Below are 24334 nucleotides of genomic sequence, written 5' to 3' on the forward strand. Positions count from 1 at the left end.
TATGTCATTAAAAAATAAATTTATATATAACAGCCAGTAAGCGATAGCTACCTTGTTAAAGATTTTAATAGTATGCATAAATTAATGACCATGTTGGTTCTAATCGTGTTGATTATGCAGAAAAATCTTTAACAAATTCCCATAAACAGCAACAAAATATAAGAATGACGTTGTTAACCATCTTAACTGAAACAAAACACACCAAATATTTAATTCTACAATTGAAAATATTCCAGCATAAACGAACTCATTATTAAATTTCCGTCAAATCAATTTCCCACCGATTCCGACAATAATTCGAATATTCATACATCATCCCCGTCCCTTCAACCGCAATTTCGAGATAATTTCACATGGACATTGTCCCTTGAAATTTTATGCAAACACACATTAACAAAAGCTTGCCATTTTCCCAGGAAACCTGAATAATAAAATGAAAGAGCCGAAGCTTGAAAAAAAAATGATAACCAATCTACCGGAGCAAACTTGCTGAATTCTCTGAATCGAACTGACATGACAATTGCTTTTAATATTTAGTTAACATGTAGATATCGTAATGTAAAACTTAAATGATTGGTCATCAATAACGGTTTTACAAGCGCGCCTATATTACCGAGAACCGCCCCCGTCAACATTTTTAGAATGTCATTTTGATATCTAAATATTTCATACAAATGATATAAAAGTGTGCGTTAATTACGGATAGATATTTTATCAACTATTATATATTTAAACACATCTATTTCATTATGGAAAATTAGAACACAATCTATATATATATTGTACATAAAAGCAACTATCCAAATGCCGAATTATTATCAAATATTCCATTAACATTATAATATATACGATAAAATTAATCGAAACTATCACAACCAATTTTTCTCTACGCTATTTGACACACATTATGAAAATTATTAATCACATTTCACGCACGTCTAGAAGCCGCGTCTGCCATAAGTGCAGCCCACCTCACGGGTTATCAAAGAACGACTTGCACGCGCACTCCTGCTGGTCATCACCATCACCATCGCCATCACCATCACCGGTGCTCGAGGCGGTGCGGCGCAGCGTCTGCACCTGCGTCTGCAGCCCGAGGATGCGCAGTTGCGCCTGCTCGAAGTTCTCGTTGAGACGCTTTATCTGGCACTGCATGCGGCTTTGCACCTTATTTGCGGGGGGAGAACGTGTTAAATGTTACTGGCAACTCTGTGGATCTTGCTTTTATATTGAAACAACAAAAATTCAACAAGGCATTCCAAACTTAAGTTTAAATTGAAAGAAGCACAAAATTTATTGGATACCATTGTGGAATTGGAATTTTGGGAAAATGATAAGATCAAAAAAAAAAAGTATATTGACAAATTTGTGTATCTAACGTTCAAATTTGGAAATTACAAAAAAGTGTTATCCTTGCAGAATTAACACTTAAATAGTAGTTTAGCTTGCCGATAGCTCATCCAACAATGGCATCTTTGGGCTATTTAGAGGACGCTGTAGATTGGTTTTAATATTTCAAAATATTAGTATAGAGAAAGATAAGCAATTTCTGTCACCAAAATATTTGTTGAACATATAGAAACTACCACTTCTACTTTTAAACAAAACACAATAGCACGGTGAAATAAATTTCCGGCAGGTACCTCTTCCCTATCCTTTTCGGCATTCTTAACTTGCGCCCGAGTCGAAGCCAGCTGCCTCTCCAGCTCAGCCACGGTCGTTTGCATACACCTTGAGAATAGTATACGATTTAAATATTATAGAAAATAACAGTTTAAAAAATTAGAATATCTTGTATTAACAATAAATCAAGTTTGGGTCTGGTGCCTAACTGAATAACCTGTATTTCTGATCACCCGATATTGTTTGTTCACACATTCATATGTGTGTTGTAAACACATGTTGCCATGACATATTATGTTTGAATATGAAATAGGTGCCACAAGTAAACATATGTCATGGCAACCCCTATTTGCGGCGCATATTAATTTACTTTTTTTTACTCTTATTGTAGTGTGTGTAAGGCAAACAACCCACTTGCGTATAGTGTCGGTGCGCTCGTTGGCCCGCTGCAGCGCGCGCGCCGCCTCGTCGCGCGCGCGGTCCAGCTCGCCGCCGAGCTGCGCGCACTCGTGCATCTTCTCCTGCAGCCGCTTCTCGTTCGCCAGCACGCACTCCTCCATGCGTATCACGTTCGATCTGCGACGAGACGCATTATTCATTTATTTATGTATATAGCACAGTACTTAAAAAAAATATATTATATATATACTCTTTATAATATGAGTGCGGACAATATACAATAATTTGGCTGTAAATTATTTGAGAAGTGGATGCAAAAAGAAACGCCGAAATATCAATAAAATCAATGTTATATTTCAAATTCATCTTCTATTTAATATAAAAAATGGTTGTAATTTTTACAATTACACTTCATTTAATTGGCCTGACAAAAATTCAGTTGCCAGACGAATAAATATCAACATTTAAAGTCATTAGTCATTAGTTCATTAGTCACAAGTAACGAAGCGTTGCAAAGTTTCGGTTTAAGCACTGTAAAATCTATCAAGAAATATAATATATACTTTTTAATCTGTGCTATATCAACTTCTTATTGCAAATAATAGTGTAAATTTATATCAAACATTTATAAGTAGTACCTACAAAGTTTACAGTAAAATTTATTGAGAAATTGTACAGATGGAATTATTACAACTCTAAATTATATTATACATTACAGAGTACGCTGTCTACTTGAGTTTAGAGAAGTTTCCACATCTTCGCTTAAACACATTATGGAAACTATACAACTGTCAGTAACATTACCTCTCTATAATGAAAATTAAATTTACAACATATATGTATGCAAGCAGACGTCTATTTAGTCAAATTATATTATTGGAATAATTCGAACAAAAATAAAAACTATGAGAATGTATGCCTATAAAGAAATATTTGGAGCTTTAAATATTTAACATTTATGAAACGTCATTTCCCATTTTGAGAAAACTATAAATTATGTCACTGTCTAAATCTAAGCTATTACCACCTTCGTTATCGTGCTGTAGAAAAGTTATAACAATCTCAGTATAATATTACTTAAGAAAGTCAATAACATCTGAGAAGACTTGGGATTTATAATATATAAATAATGATTGGTTATAATTTAAAAGCTTAGTTTGGATTTACTAAAGTAGAAAGTAATTTTTTTTATCAAATCTAAACTTTGTCTTTTTTTTAGTTTTGCCAGTAGTTTAGGGTTAGGAAAAGTGTATTTTTCCGTATAAATGACGTCATTTGACAGTAACACGTTAGGGTTTTGGATGTTTTAGAATGAGATAATTTTAAACTTAGAAATATAAACGAAAACCTTTGAAAAGAAAACGAACAAAATATAGGCAATATGATCTAGTTTTGATTAAATTAAAGGAACACGTAGCTTATTATTTTGAAATGCTGTTAATTTCTGTTATCTTTCCTGGCTACTTCAGCACTTACTTAAGTCGTTCGATTTCACTCTTGAGCGTCATATTGTTCTCCGTCAGTTGAGAAATCCTCTGCTGCAACAGCGCCATCTGCTTCTCGTCTCCTCCCCTCTCAGGAGGCTTTTCAGGCGGTTTCAAGCTATTATGCAAGAGCACGTGGACCTATAGGAACATAAACGAAATAAACATACGTATAGATAATTCGATAATTATCTGTTACATATGAGCTATTCAAAAAAACTATGTTACAGCTTTAAATAAAAACGGCTTTTAAATACAAAGTGGAGTGTTAAAAATTCAATTCAATAGAGATTAATAGAAAAACGTGTGTGTAAAATAATTGAATTCTGTGGCTCGCAATAATCAAATGAATAAAAAATATTTTTTGGCGCGTGAGAACGACCGGTCGTTTTCGGGTGCTTTTAACCGAATAAATAAAGTTAATTTTTCATCATAGAATATAAATGTAAACATTGATCGTTTATTTTAGCGGTGATTGAATGTAAATATTCATAAAGTTTGTTAATGTATAAATAAATAACTTTCGGAATGATAATTTCAATAATAATTTGATTGTGTAAATATGAATTAAATTATAAACGAATGCTTACAATGTGACTTCTGAAAGACAGAGAGTAAGAACCTTGCCACATTAAGACAACAACATCATGTTCATGTCAATGGTAGCCGGTGGGCTACCTATCCCAAATAAAATGATTTACTCCATACAAGACATGTACTACAAATATTTAACACTTCGAACCTTCTCCCGCGCTGAATTCAACTCCCTAGCCAACTGTTCCGCATTGTGCTCAGCTATCGCCTGCGATTGCTGTGCGTCCTTCAGTTTCATCTGAGTCGCCTTCAGAAGGTCTGGTATCGGAGCTAACTCTTGCAACTTTTCTTGGAACTTCAGCTATAACAAAACCGTCATAGTTATCAACGCTGCGAAACTTACAACTTTCAATGTCATTATACTAATAACTCAGTTGAACTTACCTTCACTTTCTGTATTTCCAGATTGATCTGTTCGCTGATTCTAGAGTTGTCCATATCCATCATATCCATTTGACGGCGTTGTTCCTCCACCAATTGTTGCGCTTGGAGGTACTATGAGAAATAATTCATAAAATCATGAACATTACTAACATTTTAATGTTCAACAAGTAAATTGTATATGTCAAAATACTTTTCTAAATTGGTACTGTATACAAACTTTTACTATATTTTCACGAAGATGTCTCTTATATCAATTTATTCTTAACAAACTTCAACATGATTTGTACATTTTATTCATTTACCTTAACCCTATAATCTTGTAGCTGATCATTCTGTTCCTTCATTAACAACCTTAATTCGTCAATTTCCTCCCTTGCCTCTCTGTAGCACTGCTTCAGAGCCCTCACATTGACCTCTTGTTCGAACGCCTGTTCTTTTGTTCCCATCATCATGTTCGTGTGCGTTGTTAATCCTTCGAACTTCATTTCCAATTCCCTCAATCTGTTCTGCACTTCGCGGTGTTGGCATCTTTCCTTCTCTAGCTCGTCTTTCTTCTTCAGCAATTCCGCTCTGAGCATTGCACACTTTTGGACAAAATCATGGTATCTTATTTTAAAAACAAACTCAAAGTAATCCGTTACGTCTTCATTGTTCAAATTATTGATAATTGTTTCATTTATTTAATAAAACAAATGAATACGTGATTAACTCAGGTTCGCGTTATCTCAAAAGTAAGTCACAACTTTATCATTTAATTGTATAAGCTGAAATAACCAATTACCTTTTGGCCTACGCCCGATGTGAACGTGAAATACCGCCTTTAATTTTAATAACGTTATATTTTCGATATATAATTTATATTCAATCTTTTAAAGAAAAACATCCACCATTTTGTGGTGATGCTACAGTTAATCAATGAATAATGAATAATGCACCTCCGTCACTTTAGTTTTAAAGTTTTCTTCCGTCTGTCGAAGTTGGATGGTCAACTTTTGCACTTCCTTCTCGGCAGGCGTCTAGAAAATGTAAAAAACATTGCATCATTTATGTGAGTCAACTTTAAAGACAATCCGTGAAGTTATCTAGCAAATTGCCAACTTCATATATTATGAACACTGAATACTGAAACTATTAACAGATAATAAAATATAAAATAATAAAAAAAAAACGCCTCGTGTGTTGCCATCAATTGTTATGAATCTTATCAAGGAATTTGAAAATGTATTATATAGGAGGTAGAAGACAGAATAAAATTGAGAATTAATCTGATACGTGAGTATTCGCGTAGACATAACATGTTATTGTATTGTATTAAAGCAGCTTTACGAGTAGGTACGCTTTCCATTGTTAAAGTATCATTAAAATATATAAGGTTTTTGTACGAATATACTTACGGGTGGGTGGTTTGGATTGCATGGTGCCGGGCAAGGAGGGCATACTCCACACTAAAAAACATAATTACTATCAAGTATCGATGTTACCTTGGATAATACAGATATAAAAAAATACTCCTAAAGGGCCTGCAAAAGCCAAAATGGCCCACGCACACATTCTTGCAATCAACTAATGAACTATTTCGGCCAGCTCTATCCGGTATACAGGGGGCACACACATGGATACATATAATCTCTCAGAAAAAAGAATACGCGATTTACAACATTTTTAATACACTATCAAATTAGTATAGTTCCTGGAGTATATCATACATTTTCCGTATATCTTTAATACGATGGATCATATATTTTAAGGCATATAAAATACACTTTTATATCATGTACATAACATTCATAATGGTCACCTTTTTAAATATTTGTGCAAGTGTGTATGTAGGTATTGTTACAGTTTGTTAAAAATAACAAATAGAAACACCAAATAGTTTTTGTAAAAAAATCATCGATCTAAATATTTTGCTACCAAAACCCACGCAATACAGACCTATGCTTTAAAATAACCTGTGCACACACTACAATGACTAAAAATCGAAATATAATAAGCCAAAACAACCACAGGCGGAGAGCATCAAAGGGATAGATAACGTCACAAACAAGTATCATAATAATATTATGCGTGACGCGACGTTGCCGCACCGCGTGTTTGGAAAATGGGATTCTTTGAGTCACGTGTCCTGTACAATAGTTCGTTTCAGCGGTGGAATAATGGAAAAACTGAATGTTAATTAAACGCTTGGATATTCCTTTTGACAACCTCTTTATGCGAATTGACGTGTATTTAAAAGCGTAGGTTAACTCAATATAGTAATATAGAGTAAGAGCCCGCGACGGTTGGAGCTTCTTCAAATAATAAAAGCTGAAATTTTATATGTGTATACCCACTATAGAGGCGCGAACGAGACTATGAAACTCGTCGTGATGGCTGTGGCAAATATCACATTACTAAAGTGTTTTTCTAAAGTTTTCTAAAAACTCTAACGTAATTTATTTGATTATTCGATGTTTAATTCAATGTTTCTATTTTTGAAAACTTCATTGTAGTCCATACTAATCTGACAATGGACGAGGTGATTTCTAGGATTCCCTATCACTGATATAATATTTATATGCAAAATAAACTTTATACCACAATGAATTAAGTACACATTTACTACCTGATATCTGCCAAAGCTACCTCCACCAAAGTTTCGTAGCTCGGAAGCTATCGTTCTTACCTGTATAGTATGTTACTAGCTGTGACCCGCGGTTGAAACCGCGTAAGTCCGTATCCCGTAGGAATATCGGTATAAAAAGTGCCTATGTGTTATTTCAGTTTTCCAGCTGTCTACGAAGCAAAATAATATTATTATTCACCAATAGATGTCAGGAAAAAAAAACACGAATAAAACACGAATATGACATTTTCTAAAAAAAATTCCTAGCTAGATCGATTTATCGCCCCCGAAACCCCCTGTATACTAAATTTCATGAAAATCGTTGGAGCCGATTCCGAGATTCCAATTATATATATATATATATATATATATAAATTGCTCGTTTAAAGGTGTATATACACAGAGAAACTTTCAGCCTTTATCATTTGACAAAGGTTGCGCCGTCGTTGGCTCTTAGACCAATACACGTGTAATTCGAAATCATAATTCGGCTTCGTGAGTCATTACGTGAGTTTTTGAGTACTAATGTATGTTGGTACGACAGTTCATTAAATTGAGGAATTGTATACATCGGCAGCTACTTAGCTGAAGGATACTTATTCTTCATTGTATTTTATGTTACTAGAGGTGTTTTGTGAAAAATAAATATAATGTACTAGCATACCCGTCCACAAGTTGCTGTGGCTGAGTAATAATTAAAAATATTAATATTATAAATTATTGGGATAATTAATCGAAATAAAAACTATCCTGTATCTTAAGTTAGACCAAATTACACATAAAATGCCAAACTTAATCAAAATCGGTTGAGTTGGTGAAGAGTTCATTGGGAATATACATCATAACACTGGATTTTTAAATATTAAGATAAAACATAACATTATGACCCCACTTACATAAAGTACAATACATGATATTATACTGTTAGTAAGTAGGGCTCTGGCGTCACGTGCCGTATTACGGGCCAAATCATAGTTAGACAGCAGAGGCTTTCACAGGTTTTAATTTGTATAAGTTTTTTTTTGTACTGCATTATAATTTATTTAGCAATATTTAAATTTTTTAACTCACAGCTCTTGTCATCGGTGGAACTGGTGGGCCTCCGGGCTGAAAACAAGATAATAATATTAGTATAGATATACACTTTATAGCCAGTGATCTTATAGTCGCCTTCCTTATTGGTTATTAGCAGTTATTATGTTCAAAAGGTGCCAGAGCGATTCTTAAATTTAAACTTTTCTTAAATCCCGAAGTTAGGAAAATAGTCGTCGATCTCGCGCCTAACCTCTTATACGCCGTCTAGCGCATTTAGCTAGTTCTAAGGGGGTTGGCCGTCGTGACCAGGACGCGGTTCGAAAGACCATATGCCAGTGGTAACAGGAATTAAGTAGCGGATTACCGGTTGTTCGAAGCACGTGTTTGCGCCGCCGCCGCCGCGGCACGCGCTCCCTGCCTTCACGCTGTCCATCTCTATGCGAAGGTTTCGCACCTCGTACTCCAATTCGCCAACTTCTTTATCCTTCATAGAGAGTTACATATCTTACTTGGACATATCTAAATTTTATGTACAACTAGCATTTCGCCCGCGGCTTTGCCCGCGTAGTTGCAGGAAAGATAGACCTGGTATGTACCGGCCTGTGTATGTATAGACCTGGTAAGTTCTAGTTCCCGTTAGATTACCGGGATAAAAACTATCCTATGTCCTTTCTTGTATCTCAAACTATCACTGTAGCAAATTTCAACGTGGTCGGTTTAGCCGTTATTGAGTTATAAATAGTGTAACTAACATGACTTTCTTTTATATATATAGTTTATGTTCAAAGCTATAAAGATATAACTTTGTAGAATTTGGAAACATTTGAAGCGTGTTATTTGTAATCTGTCTCTTCGTAGCGCTCTCACTGGTTTTTGTTTGCTTACATGTTCGGTTATGCATATATCATTTTGCGATAGAATTGTGAACAATGAAATAAAAATGTTAAAAATAACAACACCTGAAACCTAAACCGACTCATAAACAATTTAAACAATTAAAACTGAGAAATCAACTCAATTTTCAAATTAACACAAGTATAAGTATACATAGAATAGCTTTCAAATAGAGTAATGGTCAATCATGAAATACAATTATTCCATTCTCAAAATGGGTGTAAAATATCACGCTTCCATCAGCTCTGATCTATAGCACACATTATTCTCAGTAGATATTGTTAAATCATAGCAAACATGCTACTTTAATTAAAATGCAATTTATAAATTTACTATAAATACTTTTCATGCATTTGGCCCGGAGGGAAATTCATTTGTGTAACAGAAAATTAATTAAAAACTTTTCAATACCGAATATGAAAGATTCAATTATAAAATGTATTTCTGATAAACTTTAAAAATACAATTTTTCGTTACTTATTGAATGAGATTTAATGGAAGAACTGTACGTTATACACTAATTGAAACAAGTAGGTAATATTGAAGTAAAAACGTGCGTTATATGTATATCAAACTCTGTTTGCATGTAATATATAGTGGCTTCTACGGATATCTTAATTTACCTTCAGCACCGATAACATATCACTAGTCTTGTACCTCTGGTACAAAACTATATTGATGTAAAATTCAATCAACACCCGCCACAATATACCTGTCTTTCAAATAAAAAAAGTCCGTCCATCCGTTTGATAACTGCGATAGCAAGACACATACAAACAGACGTCACACTTGTAATTATACCCTATCCTATTATTGCGTTTGGATTGAAAAACTCGCCATGCACCGATGCTTCTAGCCCCCCACCATATGCCATGCATCCAGACTGTTCTAATTACCGATCCATCACTTAATTCTGACATACGGACACTCCAGATAAGATATATTCCACGAAGCTCATCAGAGTGTCAATTGAAACCAGTGCTGCAACGTTCTCCGTTGTTCAACAATTTGATTGATATAGAACACATTTAGCAAACAGATATCATGATCAGATTGTAATGTTACACCTGCGTTTCTGGAGGAGCAGACAGCGATGGACATTTGTATACAATACGCCAATCACAGTACGTAAATCAATGTTAAAGGCGAATAGACTCACTGTGTCTTAGTAGATAAAGATTGTGGTATGAATGGATAAATTGGTAAATGCGGGTAGAGGACGTTGTGGTGGATAAATAAAAATATACATGAGTCATGATCATACATGAGTCCAGTAAAAATTTTTCGATAATTCAAACACTTTTGATTCCCACTGCCCTTTTGCCTTTCTTTTTGGTAGCTGGACTCTAAGCGAAAAGAAGAATTCCAATTTTTTCGTTCTGTACGGACTGAACGGACAGATGTGCCATGAAACATTAAACTATGATTTTTAGAGACGCGTGCACAGCCTTTCTAAACAAAGATCAAATGTCCTAATATGCTTATTATTTTCCTAAGTTTTATATAAGGTGGCGATGGTTGTGGTGCTAACATTAACTTATGAACTTTTTAAAACCATTAAAACCATTAAAGCACTAATAAATATTGCTTGTTTATATTTTAGAGCTTGTCGTGCCGAGGGTTGCTTAATCCTGACGGAACAACGTCCATTTAAAAAAAACAGTCTCGTGTTTAACCCGCGGCGTTCCGGGACCAAAAACTGTCCTATTTCCTATCTCACTGTCTCCATACCAAATCATACAAATTGGTCCAGTGGTTTAGGCATGAAGAAGAGACATGCAAAGTAAATTTCGCATTTACAATATGATAGCAGGCATTATGTAGTATGTATATGTAATGCATTGATTTACTTTCATATTGGAATGCAAGATTTTTGAAATGCTTTTCTTGCTCACTTAAGAAACAAGGAAAGATAAAATTGTGCGCTTGAAAATTATTATGTTCCATAGTATAATGTAAATGTAAAATATAATTGTGTTAAATCAAAACAAACAAATGAGGAGAATGTAATATTTCATGGATTGTACACACTTACAATGTCAGCTGTGTAGGTTTTGTAATGTTCAAGTTGTGATATAAGCTCCTGAGGATTTTTAACGCAAACGGTTTCTTCGTCCTGAAATAATAATTGGTTCGAAGCGTTTCAATTAAACAAACATTAAATTTTAAAACGCAATTTCAAAGAGCTTATAAACAGAGTTCTAGAATAGCGATAACAATACAATTTCATAAAAACGTCACCAATTAAATATAGAATACTAGCTGCGCCCCGCGATTTCACCCGCGTAAGTCCGTATCCCGTAGGAATATCGGGATAAAAAGTTGCCTATATGTTATTCCAATTGTCCAGCTGTCTACGTACCAAATTTCATTGCAATCGGTTCAGTAGATTTTGTGTAAAAGAGCAACAAACTCACATACATCCTTACAACCTTTCGCATTTATAATATTAGTAGGATTATAGTATCATATTAGTAAGAAATATATTTTCAATATTTTAAATCTGCAAAATCAACAACTACAGAATCAAGAGGATTTTTCACAGTATAAATCCTACAGATCTTTCATTTTCTTATCCATTTACCGTTGAACTAGCTTCTACAATATTTAATAATGAATAAAAAAAAGGTGTGTGTGCGATTCACACATGATAGAAGTGAAACTTCAATAAATAGTCAAAAGAATGAATAAAATAGTATGTATATTTCTGTCTCATTCTTTGCCGGCTTCATTCTACACATTTTTGTATTTCTGTCTCTTACCTGTCGTTTTTCCGTTGCATCAGGTTTGAAATCACAACGATTCTAAAGAAGTTTCACTTCAAAAACTTGGCCATTAGTTAGATAAATACAAATAGGAAAACTAGAAACGTTATTAAGTAATAACAAAACAGTATTGTAATATTGTATTTCATTGCTAACTTTAGTACTGGCGTCCAATTTCTGTGAATCCTGGTTATCTTGGCTCATCGCCGTTGCATCGCCCTGTAATGAAATATGAATTTCAAACACTGATACAGAAAATACGAAAGAGAAATCTGTCTATGTCTTACAAGCGGTACGAGCTATTGGTTTTCAAAAGATGAATGTTCTAGAAACATTTCAAATATTCTATGATACATTCAGAGGAAAATATTAAGTATTGAGTGTGACTTGGTTTGTAACAAGCCTTTTTGTGTTTGTTAATTAATAATCTTATTATTGTGACTACGAGCATTCTGTGTACAATAGGCTAGACATTATTTCCATTTTGTCATGTTACTTTCATGGATTGTATAATGCAATATGTCGGCGTCCATGTGTCCATCACTCTCCAATTCAGTTATAAAGCTTTATCATAAATTCCCTCCCTCCCATTGGTGAGCGAGAGACGCGCGGCCGTTCGAAGGCATAGACTGGAATATTCATTGAAATCGTGACGCTTGTATTTTATGCTCCCGTAACGTAGTAAGCACGGGCATGAGTGCCTACAAAATAAAAGTCACGTAGCTGTAAACAACAATGTCGTCACGGTTTTAGTCTAAATCTTCAATGTTTACGATGTCTCCAATAAGCTTTTGTGGCGCGTCACGTGTTAATGGAGTTTCCGCTTTTTATTTCGGCAGGCTTGAGTTTTAACTCGTGTAGTATGCCGTGTTTATAAAACGCGTGGCCAGCTAGACTTTTGTCAGAAATTTATTAATAAACTCGAGAAAGAGTCGCGTTTTTGGCCGTAAATTATATTATAATTTATAAAAACAAACTTTAGTTATCATCATCATGTATTCGAAGATACACAAGGAGATAAAAGTTCTTCTGCGAACCATATAGTAGAAGGAATAACAAAGTTATAATATAATACTAAAATAGCACAATTACAATGAATTTATTAGAATAACTTTCTTGGAGAGCTGTAACGTACCTGAGGGTTGTTTTTAGTGAGTTTTTCCTGCAATGTAGTATTTTCATTGTATAATAATTTCAATTCCCCTTGCAAGCTTTTTATTTGCGCCCGACAATTTTCTAAATGTTGATCTTTGGTCATCAACTCTTTGTACAATATATATCTGCAAGGGAATTCTTACCTTGTTTTATCCATTTTTTTTTTTTGGAATTTCTTAAAAATATAATTAAAACATCTTTTGTTGTTGCCGCCGGACTGTTGGTGTTGAATTGACGCAAATTGACAGGACCGTTCTTATTATGAAATGAAAGTAATGTCATGAGAACAAATTAAAAAAAATATATATCAAGAGAGGTTTACCTACGTTATTTTTTAATCTCACACGAATGTTTTGTCATAGCGCATATGCAAAAGTCATAGATTTTGTCCATTGATATATAACAGACCAGAGAAAAAAGTAGTTACAAATTGTTAAAATTAATTAAAGTTAAAGTGATATATCGTATTCACGAACAATATCGAAATTATTGTAAGTATCTTGTATTTAATTTGTATGTTATAATAACGGTGGTATAATTTGTAATAACATGTATGACTTGTATTCATATTGTGCCTTCATGCGATGGCCGAGTTAATTTAATTATATTAAATATAAAATATATTGATATGTCTCGCAACGCACAGCCCAGACCACTGAACGGATCGGCATAAAAATTTGCATACATTATATGTATAATAGATAGATGTTATAACGTATACATCCGCTATAAAGGATACCCCTAAGAAGATAAAAGTGTATACTATAAAAATTTATTTTGATCCAGCGGGCGAAGCAGCGGGCAACAGCTAGTAATAAAATACGTCATCACAATTTTCACAAAAAAAGTCGATTCTGATTGTAAATGTCACTATCTACGAATTAGCGATTTATTTGCGTCTGTAATGATTTGAAATATCTATCTCTTTCTCTTCTATGATTCTTACATTTCTTGTTTGGGAGCGTCCATAAATTACGTGAGACATTTTTCAGGATTTTAGACCTTGGTCGGGACCTTGGTTGGACCGCCCTCCTTGGTCAGATTTCGTGAGATTTTCCTTCACTCTCTCCCCCCCCCTTCCCAAAACTCACGTGAGATTTTTTGAAATATATTTTGACTATGAACCCATTGGATTTAAGAAAGGAAATGAAAAAATATCCGTCCGCGGGATTTAAAAGGATAAATAACGAATACTAATATACGAATATATATACAATATTTTCACGGTTTTCTGTTAAAAAAAAATACGTGATATTTATTAAAACCCCCCCTCTCCCCCAAGTGAGATTTGGAAAGATTTTACTTGACCCCCTCCCTCCCTTAAACACCTCACGTAATTTATGCATATATAGCACATAATTCAGGGCAATCATATATCATAATTGTAACTGTTAAACGATATGATTTTTAAATAGAAACCGATCATTGGCAACATTAAAAGGCCTTTAGGGTATTACGTTCAATATAACTCATTACATTATAACAGATCTAAACTGTGTATGTACATCACCGACTTAATTGTAACACTAATGAGCACGATTTTGAGTAATAATTACGTGTATTTCAGCTTTAATTATCGCTATTTTGTAGAATCGTTCGAAGCATTTACACACACATACACACATATTCGTACACTTCACAATTTACTATTAATACCTAGTTATAATCGGTTTATTCAAATTTTCACATAGCTAGTTATAATACTTAAGTTAAGGAAGAGCGGGTCCTCCTGACACAGGTTTTTTCTTAAACTTACTAGGAGGTCCCTACTACTCCATATTTTGTAAAGTTGGAAATGAAATAAACTATTTCTTTTTTTTTTTAAGCCTTGGCTTATTGAATACTATGATATTTATAACCAACCAGGCGTAATAACGCCTTCGCGGGCAAAAAAAAAATTACGGTACCAGGGCTCTCCCCGCATAGATTCCGTTTCTAGAAGATAAGGATTTCAGAGATAATAAACTATTCTTTTTTGGGTCCAAACTATCTTTGTATCTAATTTCTTCTAAATCGGTTAAAGCGTCACGAAGATACAGACAGATGTAGTAGCTTTCGTATTTGTATTATTCAAAGGGATTTCAGAACTTTTTATGTTTATATTTATTTTAGCTTAATACCTTTAAACGAGCAATTCTTGTATATATATATAATTGTAATCTCGGAATCGGCTCCAACGATTTTCATGACATTTAGTATGTAGGGGGTTTCGGGGGCGATAAAACGATCTAGCTAGGAATCTTTTTTAGAAAATCTCATATTCGTGTTTTATTCGTGTTTTTTTTCCTGACATCTATTGGTGAATAATAATACTATTTTGCTTCGTAGATAGCTGGACAACTGAAATAACACATAGGCACTTTTTATACCGATATTCCTACGGGACACGGACTTACGCGGTTTCAACCGCGGGTCACAGCTAGTTTATTTTAGCTTATTATTGGTCATTCAATAAGACAAATATTGTATGCCTAACAAAAATTTTATTAACAGGTAATGGTATCTGTAGTTGTATGCTAAGAAACGCCTTAGCATACAATTATTAGGCTTCGCTGTCCGTCCATCTGTCTGCCTGTCCGTCCGTCTTTAACCAGGCTGTAACTCCTATATCTTATGAACCGTGATATGCAATTTTTAGAGCTTATGTATTTCTGCTATCGCTATTCAAACTAACAACTATAAATAAAAAATCGACGTTAAGCAACGGTTTGGACGGTCACAAATTGGATGGGTGACCAATTTCTATTTGCATTTGCTCTTTATCTTATTTCTACGGTACCTTTAAATTCGCGAATCACACTTGACCATTTGTTTGGCTTGACGCGTCACGAACTAGTACCAAATGCAATCACAAAGGTGTAATAATTGATGACAGTACAGTCGAGTACAAAAGGCGGGATCTACACAATGCTCTGTATTGTATTGGGCTTACTGGCGTATTCACGCACAGACACATCAATACCGACATCGCTTAACTCTATGGGATTTTTTGCAACTTATATGCCTGCATTGCTATTTACTCCTTTCTATACGGTAGTCTAGTTGTAGAGTAATATAGTGGAGAATGTGACTTTAAAATTGTATAAAGGACTAAAGTAAAACATTTATGGATGTAATTATAATAGCGACGTATTGAGTATCGTATGACATAAGACGCAGTAGCCGATTACCAGTGGGCTAGCGAAGAAAGCGTGCCACGTTTTTCACGACGAATTTGTTTTTGTTTTTTACTTATACAAATAATTAGTTACCAATCACTCTTTTAAGATTTTAAATCACATCGTTCGTAATCATCAATCACACTTTAGAATAGCCCGGCAAATCTTACAAATCCTTCCATATAACCATTGAGAATACTAATTCATAAGCGTTATCTCTTACGCACAATGAAAATACACAAAACGAAAAACAACTCTAACCTTTTCACCTCTAAGTCCGCGTTATCAGCGACGAGTTTCTCTTGCATATCATAACTTTCACTCAATTTCCGTGTCAGATCGATTTCCTTAACGAAAACACAATTTTAATACAACGTTTACCTTTAATTTGTTAACTATTGCATCTTATAAACAACACAACGACATACAGATTTGCTTCGAGTCGGTTTTTCTATGCCGAACGGATTACCAGTCCCCAAGACGACCGTTGGATGATTCATTTTCATTTCATGGTACACCGCTGGCTCTGTTGAAAGGATAAACTTATTCAACTCTAAGCAATCCTTTGAAAATCCTTGTATTTTCTATAAGAATGATTTATCTACACATTGTTCAGATAACCACAACTCTAGTTGGTAAAAAACATCGTGATGTAACTTACTTAACACCAAAAAGTTTGACGACATTTTTAAGTCGTCTTTTACCTAATTTTTTTTACCTACTTTTTACCTTTTTTTAATTATTTTTTTTCAAATCCGCATGTGGTCAGCGTTGTGGATTGTGACCAAACCATCATAGAGAGATTATCTACGTTCGTATGACGGTGAATATTTCAAACATCATGAAGTATTATATGAGACGATTGGTCAATGGAATGTGTTTTATATTATTTGACGGTTTGATCGTGAAAAGTGCATCCCATATTTTACGACAAAATAGCTCATAACCGCATTGAACCAATTTATAGTAGATCATTCCGACCCGCTAACCTTATAAAATAGTAATATTTATATGAATGAAAGGTAAGGAAAAGGAGATATATCTCCGGCTTCCCTACTTATCATACGAAACACACTTTATATTCGCATAACATTCGCTTGTTACTGTTTCTCGCCGATCTTCTGTGTGGGTGTGGTACTCGCGTGAAGTAATTTAAAATAATTCTTAAAGTAAATACCATATACGCTCATGGGTATTTGGTCCGAGGGCGGGCTGTCCTCCTTTGTTTTTCGCATCTGTACGACCTCAGCGCCAACCAGCTTCTGTATGTTCCTCGTGAGACGATCGAACCTCTCCATTTCTCTGAGCAGCAGTTCATTTCGTTCACCTAGCTCTTTCACTTCGGCTTCTGTTAGCGTTGATTTCTATGAGATTCGAAATTTGAATTTAAACGTTTTTTTTTTTTTTTTTAATTTTCACGCCGGAGTTTTTAGTAAGCGTCATGAATTATAGACAACATAGGGGACAGAAAGCTAGTGAGTATATAAATTTAATTTTTTTGGTACAAATTCAGTTTTTCGTAATATCTTATAAGAGAAATCGCAGTGACTGCACAGCTGTAGTCTGTATTAAAATAAGTCATTAATGCTTTCACGAAGTCAGTGATTAGTTGATAACAATATAATTGTTGAAAAATCACGAATACTCGTATAAAATTTAGTGTAATTGCAGAGTTTATTAGATACTGCGAAAAATATTTATAGCGTGATTCAGTACGAGGACGAATGATCACGAATCCACAAAATTATTCTGTTTTTTATAAACAATAGAATGGATTATTTCATAATAATGAAACTGAACGATTTTGAACGAAGTTGATAATATAGAACAAAAATATCAAATAACTAAAGTTCTGCAGACTACCAAATACATTTTTTTTTTATGTCAACTGAGCTGGTGGTTCGCCTGATGGTAAGCGATCACCACCGCCCATGAACATTCGCAAAGGTAGGGCCTCTGCGAATGCGCTGCACGCTTTTTTGGGGTAAGGGAAAAGGAATGGATTAACGACTGGAAAGAAGGAATGGACTGGAACGGGTGAGAAAAAGGAAACGGGCCTCCGGCTCCCCCACTCACCGTACGAAACACAGTGGCATGCCACTATTTCACGCCGGTTTTCTGTGGAGGTGTGGTACTTCCCCGGTGCGAGCTGGCCCAATTCGTGCCGAAGCGTGCTCGGCTCCCACAATAAAAATATTTATACATTTGTATTAACTACTTACTATACATGAACTTGGGAGGTATTTATATTCAATATAGATTTGAATTAATCAAAATTAATAGACTTATTAACATGAAATGAAGATTGTTATCATCCTAAGTATCTAACATTCTTATTTTAGACAAAACAAAATCATGAAACCTTTTTTATATACATTATGAAACGTGAAACCTTTTTTATTCTTTAATTTATATTACAGCTGAATCATCATCATCATCATCACCTACTTTTTTCGTCATCGAATTATCAATATTTTATTTGTGAATAAGCCAATATTAGGGGAACATTATTAGGGATTAATTTATGAAAAATAAGAATTACATGTCAGTGACCTCAATTTAACTTCACCGTTAATTAACAATAAAATACCTAGGGCTTTTATAACACAAACAACGAAAACGCTACAGGAGTCGGTTACATATTTTATACAAATAAAAATAATTATTGAAATAAAAATAACTACACCGCCTATTGCAGCCAAATTGTCAGAACTGGACCAAATTTAAATGACACTACCACATGAGATGCACCAGCTTTCAAATAATAAATAATCCAAAAAATCGGCTTACCCAATAATTGGTTATGAGTTTTGAGGTTAACTTCCACCATCTATAAAGTCAGTTGATAAAAAAATATACAAATTTCAACATCTCTCGCATAACGACTATATACCGTATGTACCGTGAGCCGTACGTTATCTTAATGTCTGCTATAAACGTCTACATACTAATGAATCTTTCACCTTTTGTATTTGAAGCAGTCGCGCCCTCGAGTCGCGTATAATCCTCGCACTTTTACGAGTATTATTGTGTATGTCGCGTATTTGTCTTGTTAGTGGATCGTCCAAGTCCATGACAGACGGAGAACCTGCAATTTGTTTTCATATATTCTTATATTCGATCATTAAACAAAAGCGCTCGTGGCTCTGTGGTGAGGACTTCGGACTTAAAATCGTCGTGGGTTCAAGACCAGGTGAGCGTGATGGAAATAAATTAATTTTTCAATTCACATGGAAAATCCGGCGATGGAAAATATAGTGAGGAACCAGGTATGACCAAGAATGAAAAAGTTCGACGACATGCCAACCCGCACTTGGCCAGCGTGGTGGATTACGTCCTGAACCCTCATAGGAAACCTGTATCGCAGCAGTGGGCACATGAATGGGCTGTATGTATGCGCTGCATATAGCACATGTATCGTATCAATGCACTATTAATTCTTTACGAATCTTTGATGATACTTTTCAACAACCAAACCTAATTGCTACATGTCTAATCTGACCAAGCTTTGTTTATCCCTTATAGTTACATAGATTAAAAAGCATAGATTTTTAACTTAATTAAAAAAATATATTTCATACTCACATGATCGAGACTTCTGAAAAACAAAATGCAATTGTTAATTGAAATGCCATGTTTTTCTATAGCATCGCGCCTGTTTAAAAAAGAATGCAACGTAATTTAATAATAAGATATTATCATCAGTTATATTTATTTAAACAAACTCTATCTATTATATTAAGTCGCGTTAAACAGAATCAAGACTTTAGGTACGTACGTACGTACGTAGTATTCCTCTCCCTATTCTTGGATAATATATGAAAAAGAAGGTCATGAAGAGGTGGAATAATAATATCTATCAATATAATTATCTTTTATATATATTGAATTAAATCAAATTACAGTCGTTTAGATATCATTTTTCCATATGCGATATGGCAACACTAACTTTAGACGCAACGCTTCTGGGATAGGTTTTTCCCTCCCTATCATTCTTCCACAGCCCCTGAGACCGTTGGCGCGCGTGTGCGTTATCGCGCGTCATATTCTCTTTTTCGGGGCTGGATGGCTCTCGCATGGTGGTCGATCCGTCAGAAGCTTTGTCGTCACCCTGGCCAGCTTGTTCTTCTAGATGAAGTTGTTCGTCGCGTTTGCTGGGCTGAAAACATTTCATAACTTATAAACAAAAGCAAGCTATTATTTTTTCTATTTTAATATTAAACTGTACATTACTCATTATGGAGAGACATTGTTGAGAGACTCCTTATCAAAATAAACTATTTGGCAAGATTAAAATGGAATAATGTTTCTATTACCTTTAAATGTATTTCCTACGTTTAGATACATAAATCTTTAATAAAAGGGCAATTAATGCTTTGGCCTTTGCCGTGGTGGAATGAAATAAAACTATTTATAGAGGCTTTCACCTATTTTTATTGTATACATTATCATTGTATTATATGATATGTATTGTCCTTTTTGAAGGCAGTAAAAATATTTTTATAATATATTTAATTACAGAATACACAAATACACGCTTATTTGAACGAAAGCGATAAATATTTTAAATTTGAATTTAATATGATGTTTAATTTAAAAGCAAAATATGCAATTACAAAGATTTGTATTTGAACATTTAAAATTAATGAGCACTTCGTTTTGTGTGCACACTGAAAACCTGCATTTCATTACGTTAACGTAAACACACATATTATTATTATTGACATATCCTACTAATATTATAAACGTGAAAGTTTGTAAGTATGGATGTATGGATGTTTGTTACTCTTCCACGCAAAAACTAATGAACCGATTGCAATGAAATTTGGTACGTAGATAGCTGGACAACTGGAATAACATATAGGCAACTTTTTATCCCGATATTCCTACGGGATACGGACCTACGCGGGTGAAACCGCGGGGCGCAGCTAGTAACATATATTGCAATATGTAATCGAAATGGAAATCTCATTTCACATCAACATAACCTCAAAGGGCAATAATATGTATGAAATAGATACGGTGAGGTTCAGTTTATTTTCTCATATCTAATTTATGTTTTAGATTATGCAATTTGAAGATCATTGCAATTCCAATAATTTCCCTAAAGGCATCGCAATTGCATATATGCATATCCATGGGAGTAAAATGTAATCTTGTTTTCTATAGCTTGATATCGAATAACAAATTGCTTCATTACTTACTCGTTCAAAGTAACCTGAAAGTTATTTATTTGTGCTCGTAAGGGAGACTCAATAGCACGTCAGACGGACGAAAATTACTTTTAAAAATATGAGTAGGTAAATTCAAAATATCTATAGGGTCTTGAACACTTACTCAAATAATAGTGACATATTAAGCATTTATAGGGATAATTTTTCGTGTGCTTAAAATCATTTTAAGGTTTCATTCATCATTCATCATGTGTTACTTACATTAGCTATTCTATAAATCGAAATCCTACATGTCTATTTTCCATCCATTGTTATGTAAACAAAACTACAGTGTACAAAGAACATGAAGCACAAAGGAAAACTTATACCAAATTCGATTCAGACGCCGAACAACCGTCTCTAGGTGTTTTTTCGATGTTGTGGCCACTTAGACGGTGCTTTTTCTTGAGATTACCCCAAAGTTTCGGCAATACCTGAAACTCTGGACTGCTAATAGTTTGATCCAGCGGACCACAGACTTGGGGCGAGCCACCGCGGCTTGATCGAACTTTCTTTGAACTCTGAAATAATTCAATTACATTATGGTGATGGATATTATGGAAATGTGTTTGGGCCTACTAGATTCAATACAGATTATATACCATAAAGATTACAAATCAGGTAACATAGGAATAAACTAAAATCTCTTATCTATGTAAGCCGATTTTCCATATACATCTATTTTGAATAATATTTTAATCATTATTAGATACATGTACCACAGAGAAATTTTATTTTTGAAATTTGATATTTAAATTCATGTTTAAAACTTCCAAAAGTACTGGTAATTAAATAATAATGAGGTACACAATATCTTCGTTATATGAAAGCTTTCTGTATTTCGATTTGCACAAATATTTTCCTATTCAATTAATTATCCAATGCTTTCTCTATTTACAATCAAGATGTTGTATAAGTTAAGTCCCGTGTCCCCTACTGGGGTATGGGGCAGACGATATCCATCTGTTTCACTGATTGATTTTTTTATGGACAGGTAGGTGATCAGCCTTATGTCTCCTGCCAGACCGAGTCGTTTTTTTTTTGTGCGTTCCCACTGGGAATAGAAACCACGACCCCTCGGTTCTACGCTCACGCGTTAACCACTGTACCGAGGAGGCGGTCAATTTAGTTGTATAGTAGGTTGTTATTTATAGTGATGTTAAAACAAAACTGTAATCGCTTCTATATTAATTATTCTCAACTTCACGTTCTCGGCTCCAAACACAACATTTAAACTTACTCTCAATTAAAATAGCTTCAGTTTTGCCCTTTGTTTTGGTATCTGGATATAATGTAGTCTGTGTACAAATCCAGACTTTAATAATTTATCTCTGAGCGATGTTTTATACGTTTTAGAACAGCTGTTTCTGCCTAACTGATTACGTAATTTTCATCCACTGATTCTCGAAAAATTTCGTGATTATAGGTACTATTCTTCAAAAATATTAAAGCTAACGAGGCAAGAGTATCTGCTAGACTATCAATTGATATATTATAATATTTAGTTCCTACATGAAGTTAACCTAGCATAGCTATATTCATGTCTATGTCTATATATAAGAATAATAATCTCTATGCGTTGTCATACGGGGTGTTGCATAACTACTATAAATTATACAAATATGTCACTAAAATACTTTGTAAATGCGATTTTAACTCATTCGGATAGGATTAAATTTATTTGGTGTTATTAACAGATTCCTTACGCCGTTACTTTTGTATATTTACTCTGATAATTGTATGTTATTTATTAATTATTTGCCTATGCCCTACCTAAACCTTAAAGTAAGAAACTTTCGTTATTTCTAAAACTTTAGCATTCACATTAATAATTAAAAATATTTATATATTTTGGAACAAGATTGTGTATGTTGTTATTATAAATGATCGAAAGAGACTGGACACGAAACAGAAAACATTACAGCTTTAACTATTTAAAATAACTTTTCATTAGAACGTTTTCGTTCGAACTCATATCGCATTGAGTCAATATGTAATTCAAATATTACCTTCATAGCATAATTATGTTCCCATAAACAAAATATACAAAACAGAAAAATAGCACCAAATATTTATAGCAAACTCTATTTTGACATTTATTATGTAAAGACACCGGACAACAATTTTTCTTTTTAATAACATTGGCAGCCAGTGTTACTTCAAAATATAGTACAAAAAAGAATGTATAAGAGATACATATAAAGCTAAATTCTTTCTTGAATTAAAATGATACGCACATTAAATTGAACTGTATTCTAAATTATAGTTTCTATACAGATATTGTAACGATTCCCTTTAATTATTTTTTTATTTTATTTATTTTTAATAGGTATTGAGGACCCTACATATATGATAGTAAGGTTGATTTGGAAAGCGGTATAGAACTATGGAAAGGGTTACCTCTTGCTGAGTTTTGAATTCTTAACATATAAAACTATATTCAATATAATCATTATATCTTAAAACATTCAAAGTCTCTTTCCGTAGTGGTCATCACTACATCTACTAAAACAACTATTAACATCTATTAAAACAACTTTGTAAACCTCACACAAAACCTAATTATGAATTATCGTGAACTCACTGTGGCATCTACTTACTATAACATCTTGTTAACATGATTTACAACCTTGAAGCACCTCAAATTTAATTCATAAAACCAATATTCTTAAAATGTATATTTACATATGCGTAATAATTAACACATAAGTGTACTATAATCATAAAACTTGTATTACAGCCAAATTTCTGCTAGCTATTGGAATACAACGGAAGAATTGGAGTTCCACAGGGATCTATTTTAGGTCCCTTTTTGCTCTTAGTATATTAATTACCTACCTATTTTGTGCTATGTACATGAAATAATAGTGTTCCCAGGACAATATGTTTCATCGCATTCAATTTATTAATACTTAGACTTCCTTTGTCAATAATACAATTATTGAAGTAATTAACTTTATCTTAAAAATTGTGCAATAAAATTTTGTTTCGTACGGAAAATGGGGGAGCCAGAGGGCGGATTCCT

General features: G+C 33.9%; 1 protein-coding gene across 1 annotated transcript; it reads right to left on the minus strand.

Moving 5' to 3' along the window:
* Positions 1 to 742: 742 nt before the first annotated feature.
* On the minus strand, positions 743 to 23324 carry LOC119835736 (kinectin-like). The gene is given in 21 exon segments (XM_038360718.1): positions 743 to 1167; positions 1644 to 1731; positions 2038 to 2199; positions 3499 to 3647; positions 4249 to 4401; positions 4485 to 4595; positions 4787 to 5068; positions 5420 to 5500; positions 5879 to 5929; positions 8161 to 8196; positions 8489 to 8608; positions 11054 to 11134; positions 11940 to 12002; positions 12919 to 13063; positions 16358 to 16443; positions 16525 to 16622; positions 17274 to 17460; positions 19060 to 19242; positions 20046 to 20255; positions 21639 to 21830; positions 23319 to 23324. Coding segments are annotated over 21 exon segments (2679 nt in total). The 3' UTR covers positions 743 to 972.
* Positions 23325 to 24334: the final 1010 nt, after the last annotated feature.

Source organism: Zerene cesonia, chromosome Z (assembly GCF_012273895.1).
Source record: "Zerene cesonia ecotype Mississippi chromosome Z, Zerene_cesonia_1.1, whole genome shotgun sequence".
NCBI lineage: Eukaryota > Metazoa > Arthropoda > Insecta > Lepidoptera > Pieridae > Zerene > Zerene cesonia.